Source organism: Polypterus senegalus, chromosome 10 (assembly GCF_016835505.1).
Source record: "Polypterus senegalus isolate Bchr_013 chromosome 10, ASM1683550v1, whole genome shotgun sequence".
Taxonomy (NCBI): domain Eukaryota; kingdom Metazoa; phylum Chordata; class Cladistia; order Polypteriformes; family Polypteridae; genus Polypterus; species Polypterus senegalus.
In genome coordinates, this window is record NC_053163.1 from 29,795,972 (window position 1) to 29,823,026 (window position 27,055).

Genomic DNA, 27,055 nt, shown 5'->3' on the forward strand with positions numbered 1-27,055 from the left:
TGAAGCCACAATGGGCCGGCCTCCAGGACCGAATCCCTGATAATCACATTGATTGTCACCGGGTCCATAAATTTATCAATTATTTATGTTAGACTCTTAACTGTTGAAAATGGAGCTTTGCAGACATGTGAATATTAAATTCAAAAGTAGTATTTGCAAGCCATTAACAACGCTAGTAATGTCTTGGCTGTATTTTAAAATCAGTTTAATGGTAGCATAATTTAAAAAAGTTATCAATCTCTATCAAAAATGAGAAAATCTCTAGGTACGCCCAAAGTTTTAACTGTTGTAACTGTATGTAAAATGTACGTATATGATTAGATTTTGTATTTTTTTAACTCTTTTGCACTGCATATTACAAATCAATTTTGAATAACATTAAAATTATAATATAAACAACATAATAAAATATGAAAATAAACTTAAACTTTAGTATAAACATACACACATGCTGTAAATGTATTACACTTTTTGTTTTATTGATATTAAAGTTATGTAACTATTTTCATGCAATCCGCTGATTCAAGGCAGGATTTTATTTTATTTTTGTTTTGGGAAGGCAAGTTCAAACCTTATTCCTCACCTCCTTTTTGTTTTGACACCCATATTTGGAAACAACGCGACACATGGAGGAATGACAAACCATTTTAAAGGATTTTTTTTCCTTATTATTATTCAGGTCGATACTAAAAATACCCAGCCGCCTCTGCTCCTGTCTGAACCAGTAAGCGTCTGTCTTCAGAGGATTCCAGCCGACAGCTGCGCTGTGATGCGATGTGTGTGTGTTGCGGTCGACGAGGGCACGAAGGAAGGAGCGACAGCACCAGCGGTGAAGGTTTAAAGTGGACATGTATTGTTTTTTGCAGTAACTTTTAAAGGAAGATTTATCATCTTAAGGACTAACACGACTTAAGTGAACACTGAAAAGAAATTCACTTGTCCCTCTTGTGGTGGAAAACTTTGAGTGCGGCGCCCTGCTCTACCTTTTGAGGTGTTACCAACTGAGAAGAGGAGACTGTTTGATTTCACCCCTGCATTCAGTCGATTAAATAAACAAGCGATCTTTTGCATTGTTGCTAATAACAAACAACCGGATATCCAAACAATACACCTCTTGTGTTTTAAGTGTGGTACGAGAAAAGCATAGCTTTGTTTCTCGTTAGTAACTTGGTATCTTTTCCACACCCCGGGTGGTCAGTTGCTTTGGAACATCTGGGTTGCTTTGCAATGCTTATTTTTATTTCGTTGATATTTTGAGAGGCTTTATCCATTGGATAGTTGGCATACATGTTTTCAACAGCGTTCATTTTTAACTTTTTGGCGAGTAGGTGACACACCTCACTACACCAGGACATGTTGTTATAGACGGGTGTGGAGATTTTTCTTTTCTTTTTTTTTATACTTTTTCAATCAGAGAACATTCTTCATAAAAGGATTATTCCTTTTAAAATTCATTCCGGTGTAAAATGGGCTCACTTAAGGCTCTTCAAGACTGGTGTCGGATCCAATGTGAAAATTATCCGGACGTCGAAATTAAAAATATGACCTCTTCATTCAGAGACGGAATGGCTTTCTGTGCTATCATACACAAGCACAGACCGGATTTAATGTGAGTATTACATATTTTGTATGGATGTTTAATACATTTGCCATTCATTGCGTGAATAAATAGTAGAGATTTCTAAATGACTGGCATGTGCAACGTAGGCCGTGCAGCAACGATATTGGAGTTGAAATTTTAGCCGGTAAAACGACACAGTGGAGCGGGCAGGAGGAAGCTCCAAACTACTGGTGTCAAACTGAATAGGTTTACTTTAATCTTTTGACAAGCGTAGTTGATTTAAGCAACTGGTGGATTACACTAAGAAGAGAAAGTTTAACGCAGAGTTTTTTTATTTACTAATATTGAAAAATCTCACCTTCAGCGAGCAAATCGCGTAATTGAAAAATGGCACATTTATTCAAGTTCTTTGGTGACTACAGTCAAGAACCCTTATTTAATCTGTGCAATCGCAAAAGAGTTTGCTACAAATTATTAATGTCGGTTGACAGAAATGTAAATCAGTTTATGCTTCTGCCCTATCACTATAAGCAGGACGCGATTGTTCTTTTAAACTCCTTGCTTCACATTAATTTGTAGGCTCTACGCAAGTTGTCATTTGTATTTCGATCAATTGATCAATAGTGCTAACATAAAAATTACAGGATAGTGTATCTCGGTTTTACTGAGGTTTATTAAAGTTTAACAGCATGTTAATAAAACTGCATCTGTTAGGAATTCTCAAAGTGCCAGTTCATGACAGGGCACCATCTTACATACACCCACACCCACTCATACTGGACTAATGTACAGACAAGTATTCTGAAGTTGACCTTTTCCAGTACACAATAGTATTAGATTTCCATTTTAGTTTCCATTGAAGTTTTTTTCCTTTTTTTATACAGTATAAGTAATGGTGTGTTTACTTATGTATTCCAGTATAATGCTGATTTTTACCCCTTACTTGCATTTACTGTACATTACATACTACAGATTTCATTCAGTTAGAGCAGAATTGTGAACATGCATGATACAGATTAAATGACATTTTTCTAATTTAGAACCGATTCAGACTTATCTCATTTGATTCATTTTAGTGTTGTGAGTGATATACTGTGAGTGCAACTACTGAACAAGTAAGTAATTTAAAACATGCCGTTATTTTGCCCTGTCATCCTTTTTAAAACTTATAACAAGTCCATGGAAAAAAAAAAAAAAACTGTGTACTGATGTAAGCTGCTGAAGTATGTTGGGAATTTGCTGGTCATGCTTGCTTATAGACAAATGCCGTTTTACTGGTATACTGGTTTTAATACAGTAGCATTTGGCATGGATCCTGGTACACAGAAAAAATGTATACATCATGGTGCTGCTGTCTCCTTGCAGTGTAGCTTGTGCTTTCGTAAGAAAAAAAAAATAGGCCTGTTTTAAAATGAACCAACCCTATCAGGTTTGTTATGTTGCATTTACCCTACCTGGTTTCGATCCCCGATGTCTGTACTTTTTGTATTACATGGTCTAGATGTGGCTGGAATATTGACTTACACTTCCTGCTTATGTGAAATGTTTACCCAGCCCATACGCTGTAACATAGTGATGCAGATAAGCCATAAACTTTGATCTCCATATTCATTTTCGTTCTTTTCTATTGGATGATCTTCAGTTTTCTACCTTTTTTGAAGCAGAGTTCATTTAAATATGTTGATTAGCTGCAGGAGGTCAATGGCAATATATGTCTCAGCATTTTCTACCAATTTCTGTACCGTTTTATTAAGAGAAGAATATGGAAACAAAACGGGAGTCGAGCAGTGGAAGTGCATCATTTTCATTACTTCTATGAGTTCAAATTTGTCTTTGTAATATCTGTGCAGTTCAATCTTTCCATGCCTCTCTTTTGCTTTAACCTGTTGCATATTGCACAAATGTGACATATGCATTGTAGAACCACTTTCGCTTTGCAGTTCAGTGTATACTTAGTCTGCAAAAAATTTGAGACAATTCATGTTTACAATTTCACTATACAAAAGCTGCCTGTTTCTGATCACAGAAAATTGGGTACATGTTTAGACCAAATCTAGTCTATGTCGGTATATGAAAAATGGAATCAAGTCACATCAGAGTGATAGGATAGACATGGTATGCACATCCGAAAAGCAAACAGCTGGAAATTAAAGAGGTCTTGGTCACCTCTATTCCAGAACATGATGTATACTTGTGTTTTGAAGGAAGAACAATGCCTACCCACCTAGACCAAAGAAAAGTCTTTTTGCTCAATTAACTATTTGGGACTTTGATGTTGAGTCAGTGCTTTTCTTGCAACAGACTCACTTCACTTTAACTCAGGTTACAACTGGATTATTTTATACATGGCTCGTCACTGTGGAGAGATATAACAATATTTTTTCTTTTTGCATTTGTAGCTATTCTTTCTGTAAATAGGGATTTTTCCAGCCACTGATCATTGACAATACCTATTAATTCTGTCACTAATTGCACAATGCCTACAGAACTCCTTAATGATTCATCACCTCTGTTGTTTTCAGCTCTTTATATTGCATGTAACTGCACCATGTCCTTGGCTTGTTTAAGCAGAATATTAAATAATTAGGGACAGTCTCATCATGCACAAGCTCAAGAAAGAAGTGGATAAAATCTATAATGGACAAATTAAATATAAATGTGAATAATAATTCATGGAGAAAATTAAATAACTCCATAGATGTAATTGGTTCAAAGGGTGTATTTGGCTGTTAAGGGTGAAACAGTATGGGTGTCTAATATTTACATTTTTTTCTTTACTAGCCTGGTGTATTAGGTGACTATTTTTGTACTTTTCGTTAGATTTCATTACCAGTGATTATCATAAAAAAGATCAATTAATTGCATAATATGAGTGCTAAGCCATAAGTTTCAATATTGCAATATGAGTTTGTTTTGAGTTACGTGTAGCTAACAAATTAATGCATACTGCGGAGCCAATTGTGTAAGTCAAGTAGAACAGGTACTGAAATAGAATGGTGCCACTTCTCTTTGTGAAAAGTCTTCAGAAGTGATATTGGACTTTGGTAAACAGAAATATTTTTGGTCACTGCGCTTGGTTATGAAGACAATATTGAAATAATAATAGTTCTGCCTCAAATCATTATTTTGTAAATGATTATTGAACAATTTGTCTCAATAATTCAGACATATGAATGTGTACTGTTTTTGAGTATTTATTGAATACAATGATATAGAATTTGAAAACATCAGTATATGAAAAAACGCAACTAGAATAACTCCAACCAGCAAACAAACGAGAAAACACTGTAAGCACAATAAAATTAAGTCAAAAATGCCTAAAAGTAAAACATTTTTAATTTAATGATGGACTTAACACAACTTGTTGTTAGCAGTCCAACCTGAAACAATACTAGATATGAGTATTTAGGATTATGGGTTCTTTTAGACTTCAGTGTTACAATAGTTCTACTCTGACTCATTTCACAAGTATTTTCAAAAGAATCCATCTGAAATTGAGATATGTTATTCGTAGACATCATGAATTTAGTTGTTAGGCATATTTAGCATAAAGCATCTTTAATCATGTTTTTAAAGTATAAATGATACCAGCTGAAATCATGTTGCAAGAAATTGGGCAACTCGTATCTCTTGAATAAAAGAAGACTGAGGTAAATACCAAAATTACATACTTCTTGTAACTGTAGTTTATAAATTGAATATTTTGTTCTGAAGGGGCAATGACTTCTTTTTTTTTTTTTTGTTTTTTTGTTTAAGAATTCCCTTTGCTTGTTATTGCCATCATCACTCTAAACACTTATTATTTATAAAAACGGTAATGAAGAGGGCTAAAAAAAACTCCTGAATCTAAATTTTTAAATGCTTGGAGCATAGAAAAGGTGCTATATAAATAAAATGCATTATGTTCGTCAGTAATTTTTCACTTTTTCAATGGCAGTCTATTAGATTTCTTAATCAGTAGATTACCATGTAAGTGCATGTTAATAGTCTGTCAAAATCCTGTGCACAGGGTTCTGTGCAGCACATAATTGAATTCACTTCATTTCTGCTTAAAAAAAAAAAAAGTGATTCTGTTTCAAACACAGAATGTCAAGAGAAGAAATGGCAGAAAACCTTTGAACTGTGCAACACTTCATAGACGGCAATCAGTTTAATTCATAAGTTGCACTTCCAGGGCAGTCCTTTCCAACAATTTAAACGTATTAAAAGCCCTGAACCAATTTAGCTAAGACCTGCTTATTTTTATACCTTTTTTGAACATTAAAACCAGGGGTTTGCAAAGCTGATACTCTGCACGTTCGTACGCTACACTGCTTAGAAGCTCTCTTCAAAAAAGCCAACTTCCCAGCAGTAGCTGTCCAAGAGTGGACAGAAGCTGCTAAGCCGCAAACTCTCCTTCAGTTTGAATAAACTGTGCCGAGTTTTTTTTTTAAAAAAATGCATCTTTCTGAATCAGCCTTTTCACTTATTAAACATGATTTATTTGCAATTTAATGATTGGAGAAAATACCTAAACATAACTTTATAAAGTTGACTTATGTTTATACAGTGCCCTCCATAAAGTTTGGGACAAACTACATTTGTCTTTGATCTACTCCTATGGTCCACAGTTTAAATTTACAAATCAAGCTATTCAGATGTGATTAAAGTGCACATTGCAGGCTTTCATATAAAGAGATTTGCATATATTTTGGTCAGACCATGTAGAAATTACAACAATATTTATCCATGGTCCCCCAATTTCAGGGAACCATAGTGTTTGGGACATAGCAATGTTAATTATATTAATGTTGCATATCTCGTGGATGCAATTCATAGACATCACCGGATCTTCTTTGCTCATGCTTTGCCAAGCCTCTAATGCACCCATCTTCTTCTCCTTATTGTTTTGGGTGCTTGTCCCCTTAAGTTTTCTCTTAAACATATAGAAGGCATGCTCAATTTGATTTAAATCCGGTGACTGGCTTGGGCATTCAAGAATTGTCCATTTGTTAGCTCTGAAAAACTGTGTTACTTTTAGCAGATTGTTGGAGATCATTATCTTGTTCACTGGTACTTGAACATATAAGATGTTTCTACAGTGTACACCTCAGAATTTATTGTGCAACTCCATCAGAAGTTCCATCGTCACTGAAGATACGTTTGCCAGTACTTGTAGCATTCATACATACCCAAGACATTACATCCCCAGCCACCATGTTTAATGGATGAGGTGGTATGTTTTTGATCTTGTTTAGTTCCTTTTCATCTGTATACTTTGCTCTTGCCATTACTCTCATACAGGTTCAACTTTATCTCATCTGTCCACAAAACCTTCTTCCATAATTCTGCCGGCTCTATTAAGTACTTTTTCACATACTGTAATATGGCCATCCTAACTTTGTGGCTAACTAGTGGTTTACATCTAGCCATGTGGCCTCTGTATTTCTGTTCATGAAGTCTTCTGCAAATAGTCTTCAGGAGGCAGATGTGCATAAGTCAGAGACTGTTTCTGATTGTCTCACAGGTGTTTGGGGCTTTTTCTTTACCATAGTGGGGATTCTTCTATCGTCAGCAGTATAGATATTCCTTGGGCCTAACAGTGCCTTTGTGATTACCAAACTCGCCCGTACAGTCTTTCTTCTTAATGATATTCCAGACAGTTGATTTAAGTAATTCTAAGGCTTGCTTCTAATGGTTTTGTTCTTGGTTTTCAGCGTCATAAAAGCTTCTTTGACTCTCATTGGCACAGTTCTTGTCCTCGTGTTGACCAATCGCAAACTCCAAAGGTAGTCCGTAGGTAGAAGCAAGCCTATATATCATATTCCTGCACTAATGAATCAGTGAAGCATATCTGAGTAATCACAAATTCCTGTGACGCTAATTGTCCCAAACGTTGTAGTGCCCTGAAATGGGGAAATGTAGAAAAAAAAATTCAAATTTCTACATGGTGAGACATAAATGCATGCAAATACCCTTAAATGAAAGTTTGGAATGTACACTATAATCATGTCTGAATTGTTTGATTTGTAATTATAAATTGTGGTGCAGAGGGGTAAATCAAGGACTAATGTGTCTTTGATCCAAACATTATGGAGGGCACTGTATGGGATGTTATTGCTGTTCAGTTTTGACAACCGCTGATAAGTAGTTTTCTTTCAGATCCATGAAATGTCAGTTAAACAGTTACAAGTTGCCAGATATTTATGCCAGGGCCAGCAAAGGGTGAAAATTAAACTTAATTTAACAGACTACTGTATTGTATGTAGCTAGTCTTTGTTCTGAAATATTACAGTCAATTCCAGTTAATTGGACCACCGGTTAATCAGACCAGCCGCTTATTCGGACCGAATCCTAAAGAACTGAAACAGATCATATTACATAAGCCTAATATTGTTCGTTTAATCGGACCAAAGAACGTGACAGAGAATAAGAAAAAGAAGCCACAAGTCACCCACGGAAAGCGGATGTAAAGTGGGTCAGCAACATCGGGAGGATCCCTGGGCTCCCCAGGAGAATTTATGCTTTTATCAAAGGTCAGGAAGTCGGAAAATTTGTACCAAGTGCAAACCAGTGGGGGTGAACATGCCTGCCCTTTCTTTGCTAAAACGGACCGTCCAGTATTCGGCGACATGAAGTGGAGCCTAAACAAGTGCAGTGCGTAAACAGAATGCGTCAGATCACACTAGACAAGTTCTTCAAACGTTGACTGGAATTTGGTAATGTAACCTTTTTTATTGTGCTTTGCATGCTGAGTGTCGTGTAGATCGTTTCGCAGAATCTGTAGATTTCTTTTTCAATAAACAAAGTTGTAAGCAACCGTACATGTACGTAGTTCTTGTTTTACGTTTGCCATACGAATGTGCAGCACAATGAAAGTCATAATGACATTTTAATATGTTACTTATAGCACGTACTGTCTTGGTTGCACATGTATAGGGTATGTTCGTGTAATCGGACCAGCCGGTTATTAGGACCAAAATGATTGCGTCCCGATGTGGTCCGATTAACAGGAATCAACTGTATTTTTCTTTAGTGCACTCAAGTAGTAGTGGTAACTGACAAGTGCATTTAGCAGGTAATTTATCTGTTCAGTTCAAATAAATACAGTGGGTATAATTTTCATCCTAATGCTGGCCTCTAGCATGAATTTATTAAGATACTCACTTTCACAACACTTAAAGAACTACTGTATTGTCAAAGAGCTAAGTAAGTGTAAGTGGGATACTTGTGTCATTGTTGTCTTATGCTGTATTGTACTCCCAGCCAGCATATTTCCCGTTCAGGTGTTCATGCACTGAGCTAGTGCTATTGTGGAACACTACACAATGAACAACCACTTTCTCAGATTTTATGGGTGAAATACTCCCACACAGAGGATAAATTTACCTGATATTTGGGAGAACCTTCTTCCCCAAAATGGGGTGCAGCTGTATCCATGATTAATGTAATCAGAAAACGTACAGAGCATCATAGCATGCTGATTCACAATGTGGTAGAGGGGCAGGGAGAACTGTTCAGTTAAGAAAATACAATTTTAGAATATTCGATTAAGAAAATACACACATTTTTAGTCAATTTATATTGAATAATTGCAGTCCCAAATAATTCCAGAATTCAAATATCTGGGAGTCCTCATCGATTTAAATTCTCTATCAACTGTTTTCAGGGGACAATATATCGAGAAGTTCTCATTTTCAGTGTCATTGTCTGTTGCATTGACCAGTCTAATCCAAATCGGAAGACACTTAGATGATAGCTGATCCATAAAAGGGGTGTCAATGTATGTGACATATAAAACATAAAAAAATTATCTAGGAATTATCTCAGCTACTACCAGCGTTTACTTTTAGCAGTGATATTTTCACATAGAATTGAGTACCATTATCATTGCAGTGGAGTATCAATTACTTTAATGTAGGCCAGCAGCATCAGCATTTGTGTGCTAAAAAGAAGAGAGACAACGGGTAAAGAGACAAAATGATAGAGCAGTTGTAAGTAGAATCATCCCCAGTTGGTTTTATGATGCAAATATTGATTTGGATTGGATCAGTCAGTCAGTGGAAACCTGGTGATCGTTTGCTGCAAAGGGTGTGTCTATGAAATGGTCCAGTTCTAGATCAGTCTCAGTTGCATTTTGATCTGTTTTGGATTATAATGTAACCATGCAATAAAATGTCCTTCAGATAAACAGCACTCCTTTCAATTCATTCCCTCAGTTTAACTGAACAACAGCTTATGAGGCGCCTTTAATGTGCATCTACTTTTTAAACCTACTAAAATAATATCTGTCAACTTTAGTGAACCATCTGCCGATAGTTGTTGTCTTTACTGTATGTTTTAGTTAACTTTTTAACTGGGCTATCTTGGGTTGTGTTACTGTACACAGCTCACCTTTAGTGATTTCTCTTTGAGAGTCTATACTTAACATGAAATTGCAGGTCAGGACTTTGTTTACATACTTTGTACTAACATGCCCATTGCATCACATTGAAGACCTGTTGCAGATGTGGGTAAATACAGTACATGCATGTTAATTGTAGCCACAAGTAAATTGTTTTAAGGTAAGTTCATGATTCTGTTGTGTGTGTGGGGGAGGTGGGATTGTTAGGCAAACAATTAAATAGAAATATAATACAATAATCATGTAAATTTCAATAAAATGTAACGGTTTCCACTTCACTTCTGTAGTATATTTCAGTACAGTACTAAATTTTCATTTGGATGGGATTAAAATTAAAATTATATCTTTATAGGCAAAAATGTGGCATTATGTTTTATACCTAATAAGAAACTATTTACTTGGTTCATCGTATTTAAATCCATTTGCACAATTAAAATACTTAAATTGTTTTGGCAGTCTCTAAAATAAGACTAGTTGATTATCATACATAGCTTTATCTAAACTTAACACTGCATAAGTACTTATGAGATGAGCTGTACAGTATATAGTAGAGTAGGTAATAAGTAATTGAGATTTAAATGTTTAATATTTGCGGTGGGTTGGCACCCTGCCCAGGATTGGTTCCTGCCTTGAGCCCTGTGTTGGCTGGGATTGGTTCCAGCAGACCCCAGTAACCCTGTGTTCGGATTCAGCGGGTTGGAAAATGGATGGATGGATGTTTAATATTTAAAATGTAGCTTGAGAATATACATATGTGCATATAAAGTTCTTAGTGCTGCATAAATGTACTTTGCCATGAGGTACATGCTGACCATAAATATGCTGTTTTCACAGTAAAACTTTCTACCACATGCAAAATATGTTTGTCACTATTTAGTTCTTAAATACCGTTCAATATTATTACCATGTTAAGTAACCATTAAGAAAAATGTACTTCCTCTGATGGTTCATGACTTCTTTTATTTTTATTTTGGAGCTTTATTACAGCTCAGGCCAGTTTTATATTTGAAGGTGAACTTTGGTCATTTGGAATGATGATAGACAAATTGCTGTCAGAAAATTGCAAACACCACAGCCAAATGTGACACATTTTCAGCTGTGGTTTATTGCTCATCTACTTTCTTTTTGATTACATCACTTTATAGCAAATTTAAAATTTACAAATTAGTCTTCAAGCACCGCTCTTAGCTGAAGTAAGAGAAACTAGTTCTTGATTTTAATTTGACTATGCTTTCAAATTGTGTTTTAAGCTCTTTCTTTGGTGTAACTATATGAAAACCACATGTTTAAAATAAATATGGACAGAGAATTTTATCAGTGCTAACATGCATGTTTTGCTCTTATAAGAATCTTTACATCAATGCTAAAAAAAGTTTGTGGTGTGTCATGTGTTAAAACATAGAAGCAATATGTTTTCTTTGGCAAGTGCTAGTAAAGTACATTGTTTCGGTGTTCTGATATAATGCATCACAAACATTAGCAATACAACATAGATTTTTTTATTGGTGCATATATGAGGCAGAAAGTATACAACAAAAATTGACTGGTACAGATTTTATTATCACAGTAGATGTTTGCTGTTGCATAATGCATGTGACACACTTTGTAAACCTAGGACTTATGGTCTAACAATATGTAACTAAAAATGTTACCTTCAAGTTTATCCAGTCTATTGATCTCATTTGGTTTAACCACATGCAAGTTTTGATATTAATCAGTTGAAGTGTGAAAGTAACACTTTAAATGCAGTAAAATCTGGTCTAGATTTAACCATTTTGTTTAAACACGTAAAAGTAAATGACCCACTAACAAAGAAACAACTTGATTAATACTAGGTGTATGTATTTAACTCTAACTACTTTAACATTTAAATGCTGTAAAGTTAGAATAAATTTCATTTTCACAATTGAAGTATCATAAAACTACTTAAACCGGAAGAATGATATTCTTAACCTTTCTTTTAGTTAATTTTTGGTATTACTGTGTAAACCAGCTTTAAATGTCTTTGCTTCAGTGTAATACCTGATAGTTTTAACAGCTGAAGTGTTTGTTTCAATTTATTTTTGCCCTTCTTTAACTGTCATTGTCTGTTTCCCACTCCAATAATTCAGATTAGCAGCTTTAAAGTTATTTAGAAAATTAAAATCTCCAACCACTGGGACTTTTCAGTGTTAGAAAACCTAGTTCTGTTTACAGTTTCTAATATAGAATTATCAAGCACATGATCAAAATTATACAGCTTGAATGTGCTTGAAGCCTCCATGATAATAACTAGAATTGGTTTATTCATTTCTAACTTAATCAACTAAAATTGTTTTAGTCATTTTCAAAATCAAATGAGCCTAGCTACATTTTGGAATTGTATTAAAACTGTAGGATATAAGCCCCTAATGAAAGTCAATCACATCCAGGCTCTGACGCCAAAAAAGTGAATTAAGTAATAGACACATGGCTAAAACCACCAAAATAAATAAAAAGGATAATTTTATAATTGTTTCAGGCGGTTTTTCCATAGCACTCTATGGCTTTGGGTCCTGTGACCCTGAATTGGACAAGGTCTGTATAGATAATAAAAGAGCGGATGGATGACATCATTGCATACTTGTGAAAGATGTTTGTTTTCTGTTATATCAGGGTTACTTTGATTTTTGTATTTCTTTTGTTCATTTTTTGTTGTGTTGTAGAAGGATTTGAAGTCCTTCAGTAGATATTAAGGAACCTGGTTGGCAAAGAATATAAATGTGTATTCTAAAACTTTATTTTTAAGCATATTTTGTATACTTCTGAAATACACATGTATTTCAAGAATTCATATTTTTTTCAAGTGTTTTAAAATTATTGTTCAATGTATGTTTGTTTATTAAAAAATATTCAAATATATGCAAAATTCCCTCTTAGGACAAAAGTATCTGCCTCTCCCTCTGTATGTCCTTGTCCCTCATCCCCAAGGAACAGGAGGCTATTCTAGTAGAATTTGACAGCTCTGACCTAGGTGCTAGTCGAACTCTGAGCACATTACCCATGTCTACACCCTTGTCATTTACGTATGGTCAGTCTAGAGAGCCAGGCAGACCAACCAGATCAAATTTGCTTTGGTGTTCTAGGAGCACTATGGTTCCTTCCCACATTCTATGCCATGAGCAGTGCTATTTGTCACTGTACTGTCGACAACTAACATTGAAAACTGATTTTTTTTTTTTAATGTATGTAGCAATTCAATTTTCTTATGGAATTCATTTGGTTTTTTGAATTAATGTGGAAGCTTTATTGACAGGCAACAAAATCTTGTTTACTGAGAAATAGTTTATTTAACATCAGGGGGTTCAACGAGATGGACATATGTATTTAAATTGCATGATATGGGATCATTGAAACAGTACACCTTTTGACATGAATAAATTTCTGGTAATTTATCTTACTTTTCCATCAAGTGGATAATGGTAATCATTGAACCTACTATAGATAGATTCTTATTGTTTGTAGTGTGCTAAAACTTAATTTATTAAGCTTTGCTTAAGCCAACCATGTATGTGATGTTATTGTGGACTCAATATGAATTAAGTGTTGACACAATATCATGGGAGTAAACATTGAAAGGTGTCATGAGCAAAATACCTGAGGTCGTGGGTGGATGGCCCTAAAAGGTGACATGAAGCAAGTAGAGGCAGTATTGATGAACTCAAAATTGAACAAGTCTTCAATGAATCACTTCTGAGTGTCTATCCTAGTTATGAAACTCTCCATGAATTATAAATTAGTGAATCCATGAACTGCTCACCCCAGCATCTACATGTATATAAGGCAGCATGATTTTATCGTCAGCTTTGTTTTCGTACAGAGAAAACATTTTTTGGAAATTGTGTTTGTTGCAGCATTTGCCCTTGTTGGTTGTGAGGATTCATTGGGAGTTGATGGTAGAATTGGGATGAAACTCGTCATTGTTTGATTAAACAATTGAACCATAAATGGTCTGTGAATAGTAACTTTTCAATAAATGAAACCAAATGACTTTAAACACTTTTAAATATCAGAATGCACTTCATTGATCAGAAATAACAGATGGGAACACAAAATGCATCTCTGTTTTTTTTTTTAGTAATTTATCATGGAAAGGTACAACCCTGACTAGATGCATTTCCAACACCCCTTATCTTTCTACTTAATCTCTGTAATCTTTAATAGCAAAAAGTGGGACCACATATTTTTTGAAGCAATGACAGATTTGCTGCTATTGCTGGTTGTTCATAGAATTTATACAATCATAAATCATTTCCATTGGTCATTCTTTACCGTATTTATGTTTGGTGGATGTTTGATACCACATTATTTTTAAAGCTTGTAATTCCCATATAATATCTGTATGTATCATTTTAATTTATTAGATCATTTTACAGTACCTCATGAGTATTTCTGATTGTGTGATTTTCCAATTAGACACCATGAGAAAGGAGGTAAGGCATGCAAAAGAGGAAGGATAGCAGCAATCAAGGTAGTGTGTTCTAAATCCAAAATTAGAAAATTTTAAAGATGAAGTTTCCTATATGCAAAATTTTATGTGTTAATGGTATGAAGTTGCCAAGTTGGTTCCCTAAAACTCCTCATATTTATAGACATTGTTACAGGAAGCCCTTGTTATATGTGAGCACACCTTCTATGCAGTGTCCTACATTAAGACATTTTCTGGGCACATCTAAAGGACTGGTCTTCTGACTATAAAGAACTAACCTCCTCTAGACAGCATCAAACTTTGTTCAGTGCTTATCTTTATGAGTGTTTTTGTAAAGACTTTACCTCAAACAATTATCAATCATATGTTGATGTCATTACTAGGTAAACATAGTCCATCAGGTCCTAGATTGAATGCATTTGCATGCACTTTAATAAATAATAATAAAATAATTTAGAGAAATCAGTTTTCTTAAATTTCATATATAACTTTACTCTGTTTAGAGAATCTGGGATATTGGTCTCTGAGAAACTGGGCTAACGCACAGATTTTTCTGTGCAAGTAACCTGGTTATGTGACCATCTAAACACTTAACTGGGTTGCAGTTAAGGATTTCATAGTCTGTGCATGTCCATTTCACTCTGTTAGACTGTGCACTTTGTCTTTGTCTGTAAACTCTTTCAAAACATCTCTATCCCACCAGCCTTTGCCTCTCACATGCATCCCCACAGTCATGGGTAGAAAACACTGGAAGCATCAACAAAGATAAATTTCCTGAGGCAAGTGCTTGAGCTATCACATTATACCTTCTCCAGGTTGAAATAATCTGTCTCAATTTTAATGATTTCTGAAATGTTGAGCTGAACATACATTGCTTAATTTAGTAACGCGAGGTGAAAACAAGACTAGCTGCAATCAGTTAAACTTGGGACTGATCTTTTTCTGCTGTTCAGTGAAAGAGCACTTAGACCTAAAGATTATATCTATTTTAATACCATAATACGTCGTCTGGTCCTGATTCACAGCTAGTGCGGTAACTAATGCACTGGCTTGATTTTTATTTTCTTAGCAGTGCTTAATTATGTCAGAGCGTTTTGCATAAAGAGAACTCTATAAATAAATCCGGCATGTAAACAATTGTTTTTAAGAAACCAGGTTTCTGTCTTAACTTTGCATGTAAACACACTCCTGTAGTGACATGTTCAAGGAAACATTGATTACTTATTGTGCAACCCACTTGCTTTTTTACAATCTTCCATTTTTAGATTTTGGTTTTTTTTGTTTTTTTTAAGTTGAGAACCAGTCCTCTAGTAAAGTGATTTTTGCAGGACATTACGAGTTAAACATAGACTTTATACTGTGTCTGCATGATACTTGCTGTATGTACTTACTTACTGATACTCTGTTTTTCATCTCATTTCCTTTAGGTGTATGTTAGATTAATTGGGGATCCCAAATAGGGCCAGTGTGACTGGACCTTGCAATGGATTGGTGCCAAGTTCAGGGCTGCTTATTGCCTTTGCTATGAGCCCCAATAAATTGGTTTAAAATGTTGTTAACTTAAAAATGTGAATCCTTATATTTAAAGTAAAAACGGAGCTAAATAAATCTTACCAGTCTCTGCACTCAAATACATTAATAAGCTTCCACTAAGGAGTGATTGACAAATTTTGCTACCAAGCAGGATTCCAATTGATTTGCAACAGTTTGTATTTTGTGGGCATCATCTCTCTCTTTTTTTTTTTTTGTCTTGTTAAAGTACAGGCAGTGCTTAGCTGCCTGATTCTTTACAAATTGTGAATGGAAAGGTCATACCCAATGTTGAAAAAAGAAAAGCAAATTATGCACACATTTTCTTCAGAAATCCCTGCACAAAGACACATTGACAATTTATAATGTAGTGAACCTAAAGTCATAATACACATCATATTGTCAAGTGTGTGCAATCTTCACTATTAAATGCCATGTTCAAAATTTGAGGGTATACTTACGTAAGATAATGCTTTTTTTAAAGCCTTTGGCATAATTTAACAAATCTTTAATAAAAATGAAAAGATTATATGTACTAACAGTACTTTTATAACATTTTGACAAATTCTTGCCTTGCAAATTATAGGTGTACAGTATGAATAGGCTCACTTTGCCTTTAACCGGTTAAAGTATGTGAAGGTGCCAAGTGAACAGCATGCGATAACCTTTTTAATCTGGATCAGGACTTTTGACAATATTTGTTCAAAACAAGGTCAAGCCTGTTATTTATTTATTTATTTTTGCGAACTCAGTGGCCTAGAATTTTGGGTGGGTGTCCTGATGATTGTTAAAATAACATTCAAAGTATTCTTTATCAGGCAGAACCTTAAATGCAGTTATCCTAACCACTGTCTCCATGTGTCTCTGAGCTGAATACATTGGTTAAGAAATTAGTGGATCAACATTATTTACTAATGACTCTACATAAGTGTTTCTCATAGTCATGTAGCCAAAGTGAATGGCAACTCTAAAATGATCCCATACGGGTACATTCCTGACCATACTTCGAAACAGTGCAGCCTTCTGACTTAGGCCCATTACTGGCACAATAGTTTTTTTTTTGCTTCTTACGGCCGTCCAGTATATAAAGCAAGTTTTAGTAAATGGAAGATGTTGACTACTGCCAGAAAGTTTGTATTTCATCTGAGAAACAACAAGAGACAAGTCAGAAGGGGAACGGAAAAATGGTCTTGAGTGCTGACTCGGCTATTAAGGTCACGCGCAAGTTTGACTTAATGAAGAGTAACTTTTACTGAGGTAATGACATAATTGGTTGTTTTTCATAAGGTCTGCTTAATTTATGTTTTTTTTCATATTGCTCCATGTTTGACCGACATAATGACACCATTTGAATGTGTAAACATATTTTTAAGAAACATAGCAGTTAGTGTGTGGCTTGGTTTTATTTGCATTGGGGTTTTGGTGAGAAGTCAGTAGTGTGCAAGCCAGACAAAATATTGCTTTACAGAGGAGAAAGCTTTGAATGGTGCTTTTACTCTGATGAATTAGTTAGTTGTAACTAAAATATAACTTAATTTTTATGTGTTAAGTTAAGGATTGTGAGGCAAACATGTAACAATCTGTTTCAGAGGGGAAACTTTATAAAGTACCAGATTATAACCAACATCTGCAATAATTTATATGAAATTTAGGCTATACATTTTGCTTTCTAATTCTTAAATATTTACTCCATGTTGTGCCTAACTTACTAAAAAATTGTAATGAAGTAGAGTTAAGAAATGGCTACAAATCTTTGATTGTAAATGAACCTGTACAGGCTTTTTGTGTTATGTGAGTATGGAAGAACAGTGCATTATCTTCCGTCTCCCCATGATGCACTGCACCACAATAATTATAATCTTTCGCTTCAGCGCTATTACTCCCCAAAGCCTAGTTCTGCCTGATTTGCATTTGTTTTAATCACTTGGCACATCTGAACTTGATTACACTTGATTAAGCTTTAAGACAGTAGCTGAAAACAGGCAACATAACTATGGTTCCTTCTTTTATATATGGCTGGATATTAACCCTTTGACTTCCAAATTTGTTGCTTTGCTATATTTATTTTCTAACTTTTATCAACAATGTTGTGGTTCTTTGCAGAAGACCTGTCAAGGTAATGTTATTAATGGTTAAAGTTCTATATTTTTTTAAAGCTTACTTTTTAAAACAATTTTATATATAATTATATTAACACTTTCAGGGCTGATGTTGACTTTTGTCAAAAGGAGCAGTTGATGATGGTAATCGACTGTAAACTGTGACAAATTCAACCGTTATGTTTTAGTTGGACTCTCGTTGCTAGAAGGAAAGTTAGATACATTGGTTTGATCAAGATTTCCTGCGTTCATGTGAGAAGCAAGGCACAAACAACTGCAAAAATGGCACTGACATCTGGTGAGATGTCAAAGTGAATCCATAAAGCAAAACGCTCCGTGGATGACGTTTTGCGTATCATCTCTGAACTAGACTATGACTTGGCTGAATCAGATTTTGATACAAGTTATTGAAAATTAATGTGAGGTTCCAGCTGATTGGTCCCCAGCTAATCGTTGTACTGACAATGTTCGCCAGGGAGGACTGCCACTTAACAATGATAAGAGGTAGAAACCAGATTGCAATGCACCGCAACGCAAAGACAGCCTGGCAGCAAGCCTGCCTCTCATTCTTGGCAAACTGGCAGCCACATCATGCAGCAACAGATGTTTTATGTTGATTTCTGTGTGAAACCATTGTTTTTCAGAAACAGTTTTTTGGAAAAAATATTCAGCCCTCAAAGAGTTAAGTGTCTTTGAGTCTGATTTTATTTTTAAGGTTTTAATTTGATACAATTGCAGGAGATTCTTTAATATGTACATGTTCTAATCATAACTTTCAGCAAATCTCTTAAAATCTTGTAATATTAAAAGCTTTTTCTCCATATTTCTATAGGCAGACACATGGAAAGATATTTTAGGAAAGGTGTCCTGTTGATAAAGTAAATGTATGTTCTCATCATATATTTTCAATTGTGGCTATATTTTGTAGAAGAATACTTGAGCATTATCTGCATTAATTATGTGTCACACTGAATGCACACAGTATACTTAACAGGAGTAGAACATTAATCCACCGTGTCAAGACACAGAATATGGTGAAAACTTAAGTCTACTACAAGCTCATGTACTGTGCTGTGTAGAGAAATAACTTGATTTTTTTTTTTAATATGTTATGGACTACAGAATTCCATTGTAGCAAAGTTTCTCAAAGAAGATGACCCAAGGTCTGGCCTGCCTTGACATTGAGAGGAGAAAATGACAAACAAGGAGAGAATCACAATTGAGAATGAAAGAGTGATAGCTCTATAGAGATTAGTTGTTGGTCAGCTGAACCCACTATTCATAGTAAATCTGAACAAGATCTGCCAATGTTGATTCCTTGAAATGAAACATCACCATATCCAGTATTTTAAAGAGAGTTTCTACCTAATTATTTTGGACTGGGGAGACTTAAAAATCGGTGCATAACTGGGATTAAGCTTGGATGTATCACTGTGACCAAGAGTCCAAATAACAATCAATATTTGAGATATTCTTGAGCATTAAATTATTTTCATTTCAAAACTAGTGCCATTAAGGTTCATGTGCACAATTGCTTTTCATGTTGAGTGTGTAGTCCATGTTACTTATATACGTCGACAGGCTCGCATAACAGGTCAGGATTACACTGATATTTTGCATTAGTGTTTTTAGCAATCATTTGCAGAAAGGTGGTGAGGAATGCTTTCAACTATCCCCCTTTAACTTCATAACAATGCCTTCCGCACAAACTTCAATGATTACAAAGATGTCCCCGTGAAACTGGATTCATAGTGAATTTTAAGAGCTACATGTGCAGGACTTGTTTTGCTGGCAATGAAAAAAAGATGATTTTAGTTTTACTATTACTTTCCTTAATTGTTAATGCTTAAAATTTTTTAATCTCCATTTGTATAAATTTATCTAGGACTATTTAGAAAAGGGTATGACATTTCCAGTGTAGCTGTTGTCCTATTAAATGGCAGTTTCAGGTAGTGGCTTACATTGTTCTTTTTTGTTCTTCTAGTAGAATTTACTACTGTCCACTGCTTAGAACTGGCTACCAAAGCCTACTTAAAATATTTAATTTCTCCTTTTCAGGAACCCCGAGAAGTGATTTTGCAGACATAGATATTTCTTGTACCTATTGTTCTTTACCATTCAACTAATCATCAAAGCAGATTTTTTTTAGAACTGTGCTCCCCCAAACCCCCCAGATTTGGTGTCATTCAGAAGTTGTATGAACTAGTAACATCTACTGTATGTTTTATGGTATTTTTTTTTGTATTTTCTCCTTTTTTAGAAGTAACAGCTACAATCCAATTATTTCACTGTTGCAAACTGGTCTGTCATCTCTGAGTTTTATCTTATTTATCTTATTTATTTTGCAACCTAATGCTTTACTTTGATTTTGCCAGGACATATTCAGGTTTATTTCTTTAATATCTGTGAAATTGTGTAACTGTATTCATTTTATCTTTTAAGGAGAGCCTTTGGCTTGAGAGAGATAATCAAATGGATATTGTTTAATTGATTTGTTTTATATGTTTCATTTGCAGAGACATTAATTCACTGTCTAAAGAAAATGTGTATGAAAACAACAAACTGGTAAGTGTTTATTAAAGCAACACTTGGGCAATTACTGTTCATGAATGTGAAGAAGAATCCACCCGTTTTTACTTTCATTGGTCATGCCTCTCTTAAAAAGATTTAAAAAAAAAAAAGAATTTTTTCATACTGGTTAATGGCTTAACAGATGTGGCCAATTTCTAATATGCATCCTAAGACTACTGTAACACTGTGTGTTGTTAGGTAGATTTTAAATTTGCCTTTGATTAGTATTATTTATTTGTAAGTGCATTTCCAAACTAAATACATAGTGTGACCATAAGGCAATCCTCAGATTAGATCACGGTTAAACAAGAAAGAACATTCACTCAAACACATCTCCACTCTTTATTATCAAATATTTTTTTATTCTGGGAACATTAAAATCACATCATAACTTATTGAATGACAGGTACTGGGTGGAGTACAAATTACTGTTGTGTCTTACTCTGGTTCTTACCAAACCAGAAAAACCTTTACTTTTTCACTTTGGGTGTGGTAGTATATCCTTTAGGCGTGAATACTGCTACTGTTCAGATCATCTGCTTTTTTTATAATAAATATATGATAGCTAAGTATATGTGTTTATTTATATATTTTTATTTATATTTATATATTATTTACAAACTAGAGAGATTTTTTTATTTTCCTCTGAAGGACTGTGTAACTAGTTAAAGGTGATAAGGAGTAGTTTGTTGTCAAGCTTCAGTCAAAATATCTTTCTCAAGTAGTCATCTTATTTGAACATGAATTGAGAAGTTTTATTTAAGACTAGTTACAGTTTCAGTGGATGACAGGTAAAATGGCAAGTCAAGTTTGAAAGGAGAATTTAAAAACCTTCCTTGACTACACTCTAACCACTTTCTAATTGTATATGATCAGCTTTATAAGTTGGAACATTGCTTTCTTCAAGACATTTACTGAAACCAGTGTATCCTTCTGCGGGTGAGGAGTTAATGTTAGCTTTAATATCAGTAACAATATCTTCACATACTACACCCTGCTTTAGCTTTTGAGTTTAACTTGCTAATCATGTTTTTAGAAGATAGATGAATGATATTATCATGATTAAACCCACAATTTTTTTTTTTATTTCTGCTGAAAGCATTATATGGGTAAGCTCAGGACTAAAAATGAAATTCCAGTTTTTCATTGACTTCACACAGATTAATTGATAATGGTGGCTTAACCTAGAATGATAAGGCATGTGCGCCCTGACCTGGATTATTACCTTGCATTGAGTTTGTTTCTGCCTCTAGGGATAAACACTGGATCCGTATGACTATAGATGGATGAAATAACACTGAAGTGGAATTTAGATCCATATACCAAAGATTCTATTTGGACTGGCAGGAAATATGCAATCTGTGTATATACAAAAAAACATGAAATTTGTTTTGAGCAAACTGATGATGTAAAGCTTTGGGAAGGGCTTGAACAAAAAATATCTGTTTATGCTGATAATAAAAAGGAGTTCTGTGTTTCACACCCAATCTCATCACTACCATTGGTACTGTATCATTTAGGCTACTTTTAAAGCATTATGTTCCCAGTCGCACTTCAGACTAAACTTGATTACTTTTCTCTGATTATGTTAGAATAATTTAAATATTTAGGAGTAAATGTTACAAAGACACTTAAAGATGTTTTTTAAAGTTAATTTTGCAATATGATAGAAAGTACTAAACAAGATGTTAATAAATCATCATCCTTCAATCTCACACTAGCTGAGAAAATTAACATTGTCAAAGCTCCGGTGTGGGTGGGTGGGTGTTTGTGTGTGTGTATATATATATATATATATACAGTATATACACACACGTATACGGTCCTCTTTAATGCTAAAAACAAGAAATCAACAGCAGAAACACGAAACGCAGTGTACATATATTTTATTTATATATATATATATATATATATACACATATATACACATACACAACCGGATTCCAAAAAAGTTGGGACACTATACAAATCGTGAATAAAAACTGAATGCAATGATGTGGAGGTGCCAACTTCTAATATTTTATTCAGAATAGAACGTAAGTCACGGAACAAAAGTTTAAACTGAGAAAATGTATCATTTTAAGGGAAAAATATGTTGATTCAGAATTTCATGGTGTCAACAAATCCCAAAAAAGTTGGGACAAGGCCATTTTCACCACTGTGTGGTATCTCCCCTTCTTACAACACTCAACAGACGTCTGGGGACCGAGGAGACCAGTTTCTCAAGTTTAGAAATAGGAATGCTCTCCCATTCTTGTCTAATACAGGCCTCTAACTGTTCAGTCGTCTTGGGCCTTCTTTGTCCTCTTTATGATGCGCCAAATGTTTTCTATAGGTGAAAGATCTGGACTGCAGACTGGCCATTTCACTACCTGGATCCTTCTCCTACGCAGCCATGATGTTGTGATTGATGCAGAATGTGGACTGGCATTATCTTGTTGAAAAATGCAGGGTCTTCCCTGTAAGAGATGACGTCTGGATGGGAGCATATGTTGTTCTAGAACCTGAATATATTTTTCTGCATTGATGGTGCCTTTCCAGACATGCAAGCTGCCCATGCCACACTCACTCATGCAACCCCATACCATCAGAGATGCAGGCTTCTGAACTGAGCATTGATAACAACTTAGGTTGTCCTTGTCCCCTTTGGTCCGGATGACGTGGCGTCCCAGATTTCCAAAAAGAACTTCGAATCGTGACTCGTCTGACCACAGAACAGTCTTCCATTTTGCCACACTCCATTTTAAATGATCCCTGGCCCAGTGACAATGCCTGAGCTTGTGGATCTTGCTTAGAAATGGCTGCTTCTTTGCACTGTAGAGTTTCAGCTGGCAACGGCGGATGGCACGGTGGATTGTGTTCACTGACAATGGTTTCTGGAAGTATTTCTGAGCCCATTCTGTGATTTCCTTTACAGTAGCATTCCTGGTTGTGGTGCAGTGTCGTTTAAGGGCCCGGAGATCACGGGCATCCAGTATGGTTTTACAGCCTTGACCCTTACGCACAGAGATTGTTCCAGATTCTCTGAATCTTCGGATGATGTTATGCACAGTTGATGATGATATATATACATACATATATATATATATATATATATATATATATATACATATACATACATATATATATATACATATACATACATATATATATATATATATATATATACATACATATATATATATATATATATATATATATATATATATGTATATATATATGTATATATATGTATATATATGTATATTTGTATATATATGTATATATGTATATATATATGTGTATATATATGTATATATATATGTATATATATATATGTATGTATATATATGTACAGTGGTGTGAAAAACTATTTGCCCCCTTCCTGATTTCTTATTCTTTTGCATGTTTGTCACACAAAATGTTTCTGATCATCAAACACATTTAACCATATAACCATATAACACAAGTAAACACAAAATACAGTTTTTAAATGATGGTTTTTATTATTTAGGGATAAAAAAAATCCAAACCTACATGGCCCTGTGTGAAAAAGTAATTGCCCCCTTGTTCAAAAATCACCTAACTGTGGTGTATCACACCTGAGTTCAATTTCCGTAGCCACCCCAGGCCTGATTACTGCCACCCTGTTTCAATCAAGAAATCACTTAAATAGGAGCTGCCTGACACAGAGAAGTAGACCAAAAGCACCTCAAAAGCTAGACATCATGCCAAGATCCAAAGAAATTCAGGAACAAATGAGAACAGAAGTAATTGAGATCTATCAGTCTGGTAAAGGTTATAAAGCCATTTCTAAAGCTTTGGGACTCCAGCGAACCACAGTGAGAGCCATTATCCACAAATGGCAAAAACATGGAACAGTGGTGAACCTTCCCAGGAGTGGCCGGCCGACCAAAATTACCCCCAGAGCGCAGAGGCGACTCATCCGAGAGGTCACAAAGACCCCAGGACAACGTCTAAAGAACTGCAGGCCTCACTTGCCTCAATTAAGGTCAGTGTTCACGACTCCACCATAAGAAAGAGACTGGGCAAAACGGCCTGCATGGCAGATTTCCAAAACGCAAACCACTGTTAAGCAAAAAGAACATTAGGGCTCGTCTCAATTTTGCTAAGAAACATCTCAATGATTGCCAAGACTTTGGGAAAATACCTTGTGGACTGATGAGACAAAAGTTGAACTTTTTGGAAGGCAAATGTCCCGTTACATCTGGTGAAAAGGAACACAGCATTTCAGAAAAAGAACATCATACCAACAGTAAGATATGGTGGTGGTAGTGTGATGGTCTGGGGTTGTTTTGCTGCTTCAGGACCTGGAAAGCTTGCTGTGATAGATGGAACCATGAATTCTACTGTCTACCAAAAACTCCTGAAGGAGAATGTCCGGCCATCTGTTTGTCAACTCAAGCTGAAGCGATCTTGGTGCTGCAACAGGACAATGACCCAAAACACACCAGCAAATCCACCTCTGAATGGCTGAAGAAAAACAAAATGAAGACTTTGGAGTGGCCTAGTCAAAGTCCTGACCTGAATCCAATTGAGATGCTATGGCATGACCTTAAAAAGGCGGTTCATGCTAGAAAACCCTCAAATAAAGCTGAATTACAACAATTCTGCAAAGATGAGTGGGCCAAAATTCCTCCAGAGCGCTGTAAAAGACTCATTGCAAGTTATCGCAAACGCTTGAGTGCAGTTATTGCTGCTAAGGGTGGCCCAACCAGTTATTAGGTTCAGGGGGAATTACTTTTTCACACAGGGCCATGTAGGTTTGAATTTTTTCTCCTAAATAATAAAACCATCATTTAAAACTGCATTTTGTGTTTACTTGTGTTATATTTGACTAATGGTTAAATGTGTTTGATGATCAGAAATATTTTGTGTGACAAACATGCAAAAGAATAAGAAATCAGGAAGGGGGCAAATAGTTTTTCACACCACTATATGTATGTATATATATGTATGTATATATATGTATGTATATATATATATGTATATATATGTATATATATATATATGTATATATGTATATATATATGTATATATGTATATATATATGTATATATGTATATATATGTATATATGTATGTATGTATGTATATATATATGTATATATATGTATGTATATGTATATATATGTATGTATATATGTTCCCTTTTCTTTTTCTAGCTTTATTAACACACCACTTCTCCGCTGCGATACGCGGGTATATATATATATATATATGTATATATATATATATCCCGATCCAAATACTCGAATAATGGATACTTTATTCGCCATCAATGATTGTTTTGGTAAAGCCATACTCAGTGTATTCATTAGATGAACGGTAAAAAAGTAAGAGCGAGGGGAGGATGACTTATTGAGGCATGCAGGCTGTAGTGCGTCAACTCTATCTGAATTGCGCGATCACATTTGAAAAAATATACCTTTTCAAGTTCTATTTAGTCCATATGTGTCAAACTCAAGGGCCGCTGGCCACATCCGGCCCGGCATGTAATTATATCCGCCCCGAGATCATTTTATATACTGTATTATTGTTCTTAAAGCCCGGGTATATGAAGCGCTGGTAACACAGATCCCATAATGCAGCGCTTCAGCTGCCTTGCCGAACACTTACCGCGTTAATCAAGTCTACCTTATGATGCTGCAAGTTATTGCGAAGCTAGCTCACACGATGCTGAAGAGAAAAGTTGATTCTGAAAATAGAGCCTTTAAAACCGATGGGAGGCTGAGTATATGTTTACTGAACCCGTGTGTCTCATTTGTGGAGCTAATGTGGCTGTAATTACAGAATTTAATCTAAGACGGCACTATGAGACAAAACATCAGGGTAACCTGAATGCAATTCAGAAGATACAGAAAACAGCATAATTAAATAAGAATCTGACACTTCAGCGGACGTTTTAACCCGTGCACAATCACAAAGTGATTTCAAGTGAAGCTGCTTTTATGGAAGACACAAATGCACCAGTTCACCTTGCCCCACTTTCCCTGTTGCCAAGTAATGTTAAACCAAGTCGTCACTACGGTGTTCCCAAATACGCACTTTGCTGATAAACTGAGCGCACTGCGCACTGAGTTTGCACGGCGCTTTGGTGACTTTGAAGAACAAAAAAAGTCTGTCTACATGCGGTTCGAACCTTGTGCATGTTTGGTAGCACATATCTGTGTGAGAAGCTCTTCTCAGTGATAAAGACTAACAAAACAGCACACAGGAGTCGCCTCACTGATGAGCACCTGCAATCCATCCTGAGAATCTCCACAACACAGAACCTCACAGCAAACAGAAACGAACCTGTGGCCAAAAAGATGCCAGGCGTCCAGCTCTAAAATGACATATGAGCAAAGACAACTGAATGATTTGATTTGTTATTGCTGAAAGGAACACATTTTATTTATATTTCCAGGTTTTGTTATGCAGCATGTTCATATTTGAATTTGTATAATTTTGACAGGATATATT

At 35.2% G+C, this 27,055-nt stretch overlaps 1 protein-coding gene across 3 annotated transcripts in view; it reads left to right on the forward strand.

Moving 5' to 3' along the window:
- Positions 1-701: 701 nt before the first annotated feature.
- Positions 702-27,055, forward strand: part of micall1a (MICAL-like 1a) — a 69,213-nt gene continuing 42,859 nt past the window's right edge. For 2 of the 3 annotated variants that reach the window (XM_039765599.1, XM_039765600.1), the window contains exons 1-2: positions 702-1,609; positions 20,537-20,585. In XM_039765599.1, coding sequence (XP_039621533.1) covers positions 1,467-1,609; positions 20,537-20,585 — 192 coding nt within the window. In that variant the 5' untranslated portion in view covers positions 702-1,466. Of the gene's footprint in view, positions 1,610-20,536; positions 20,586-27,055 lie in introns of those variants that run through there. The other variant, XM_039765601.1, reaches the window with a different exon arrangement.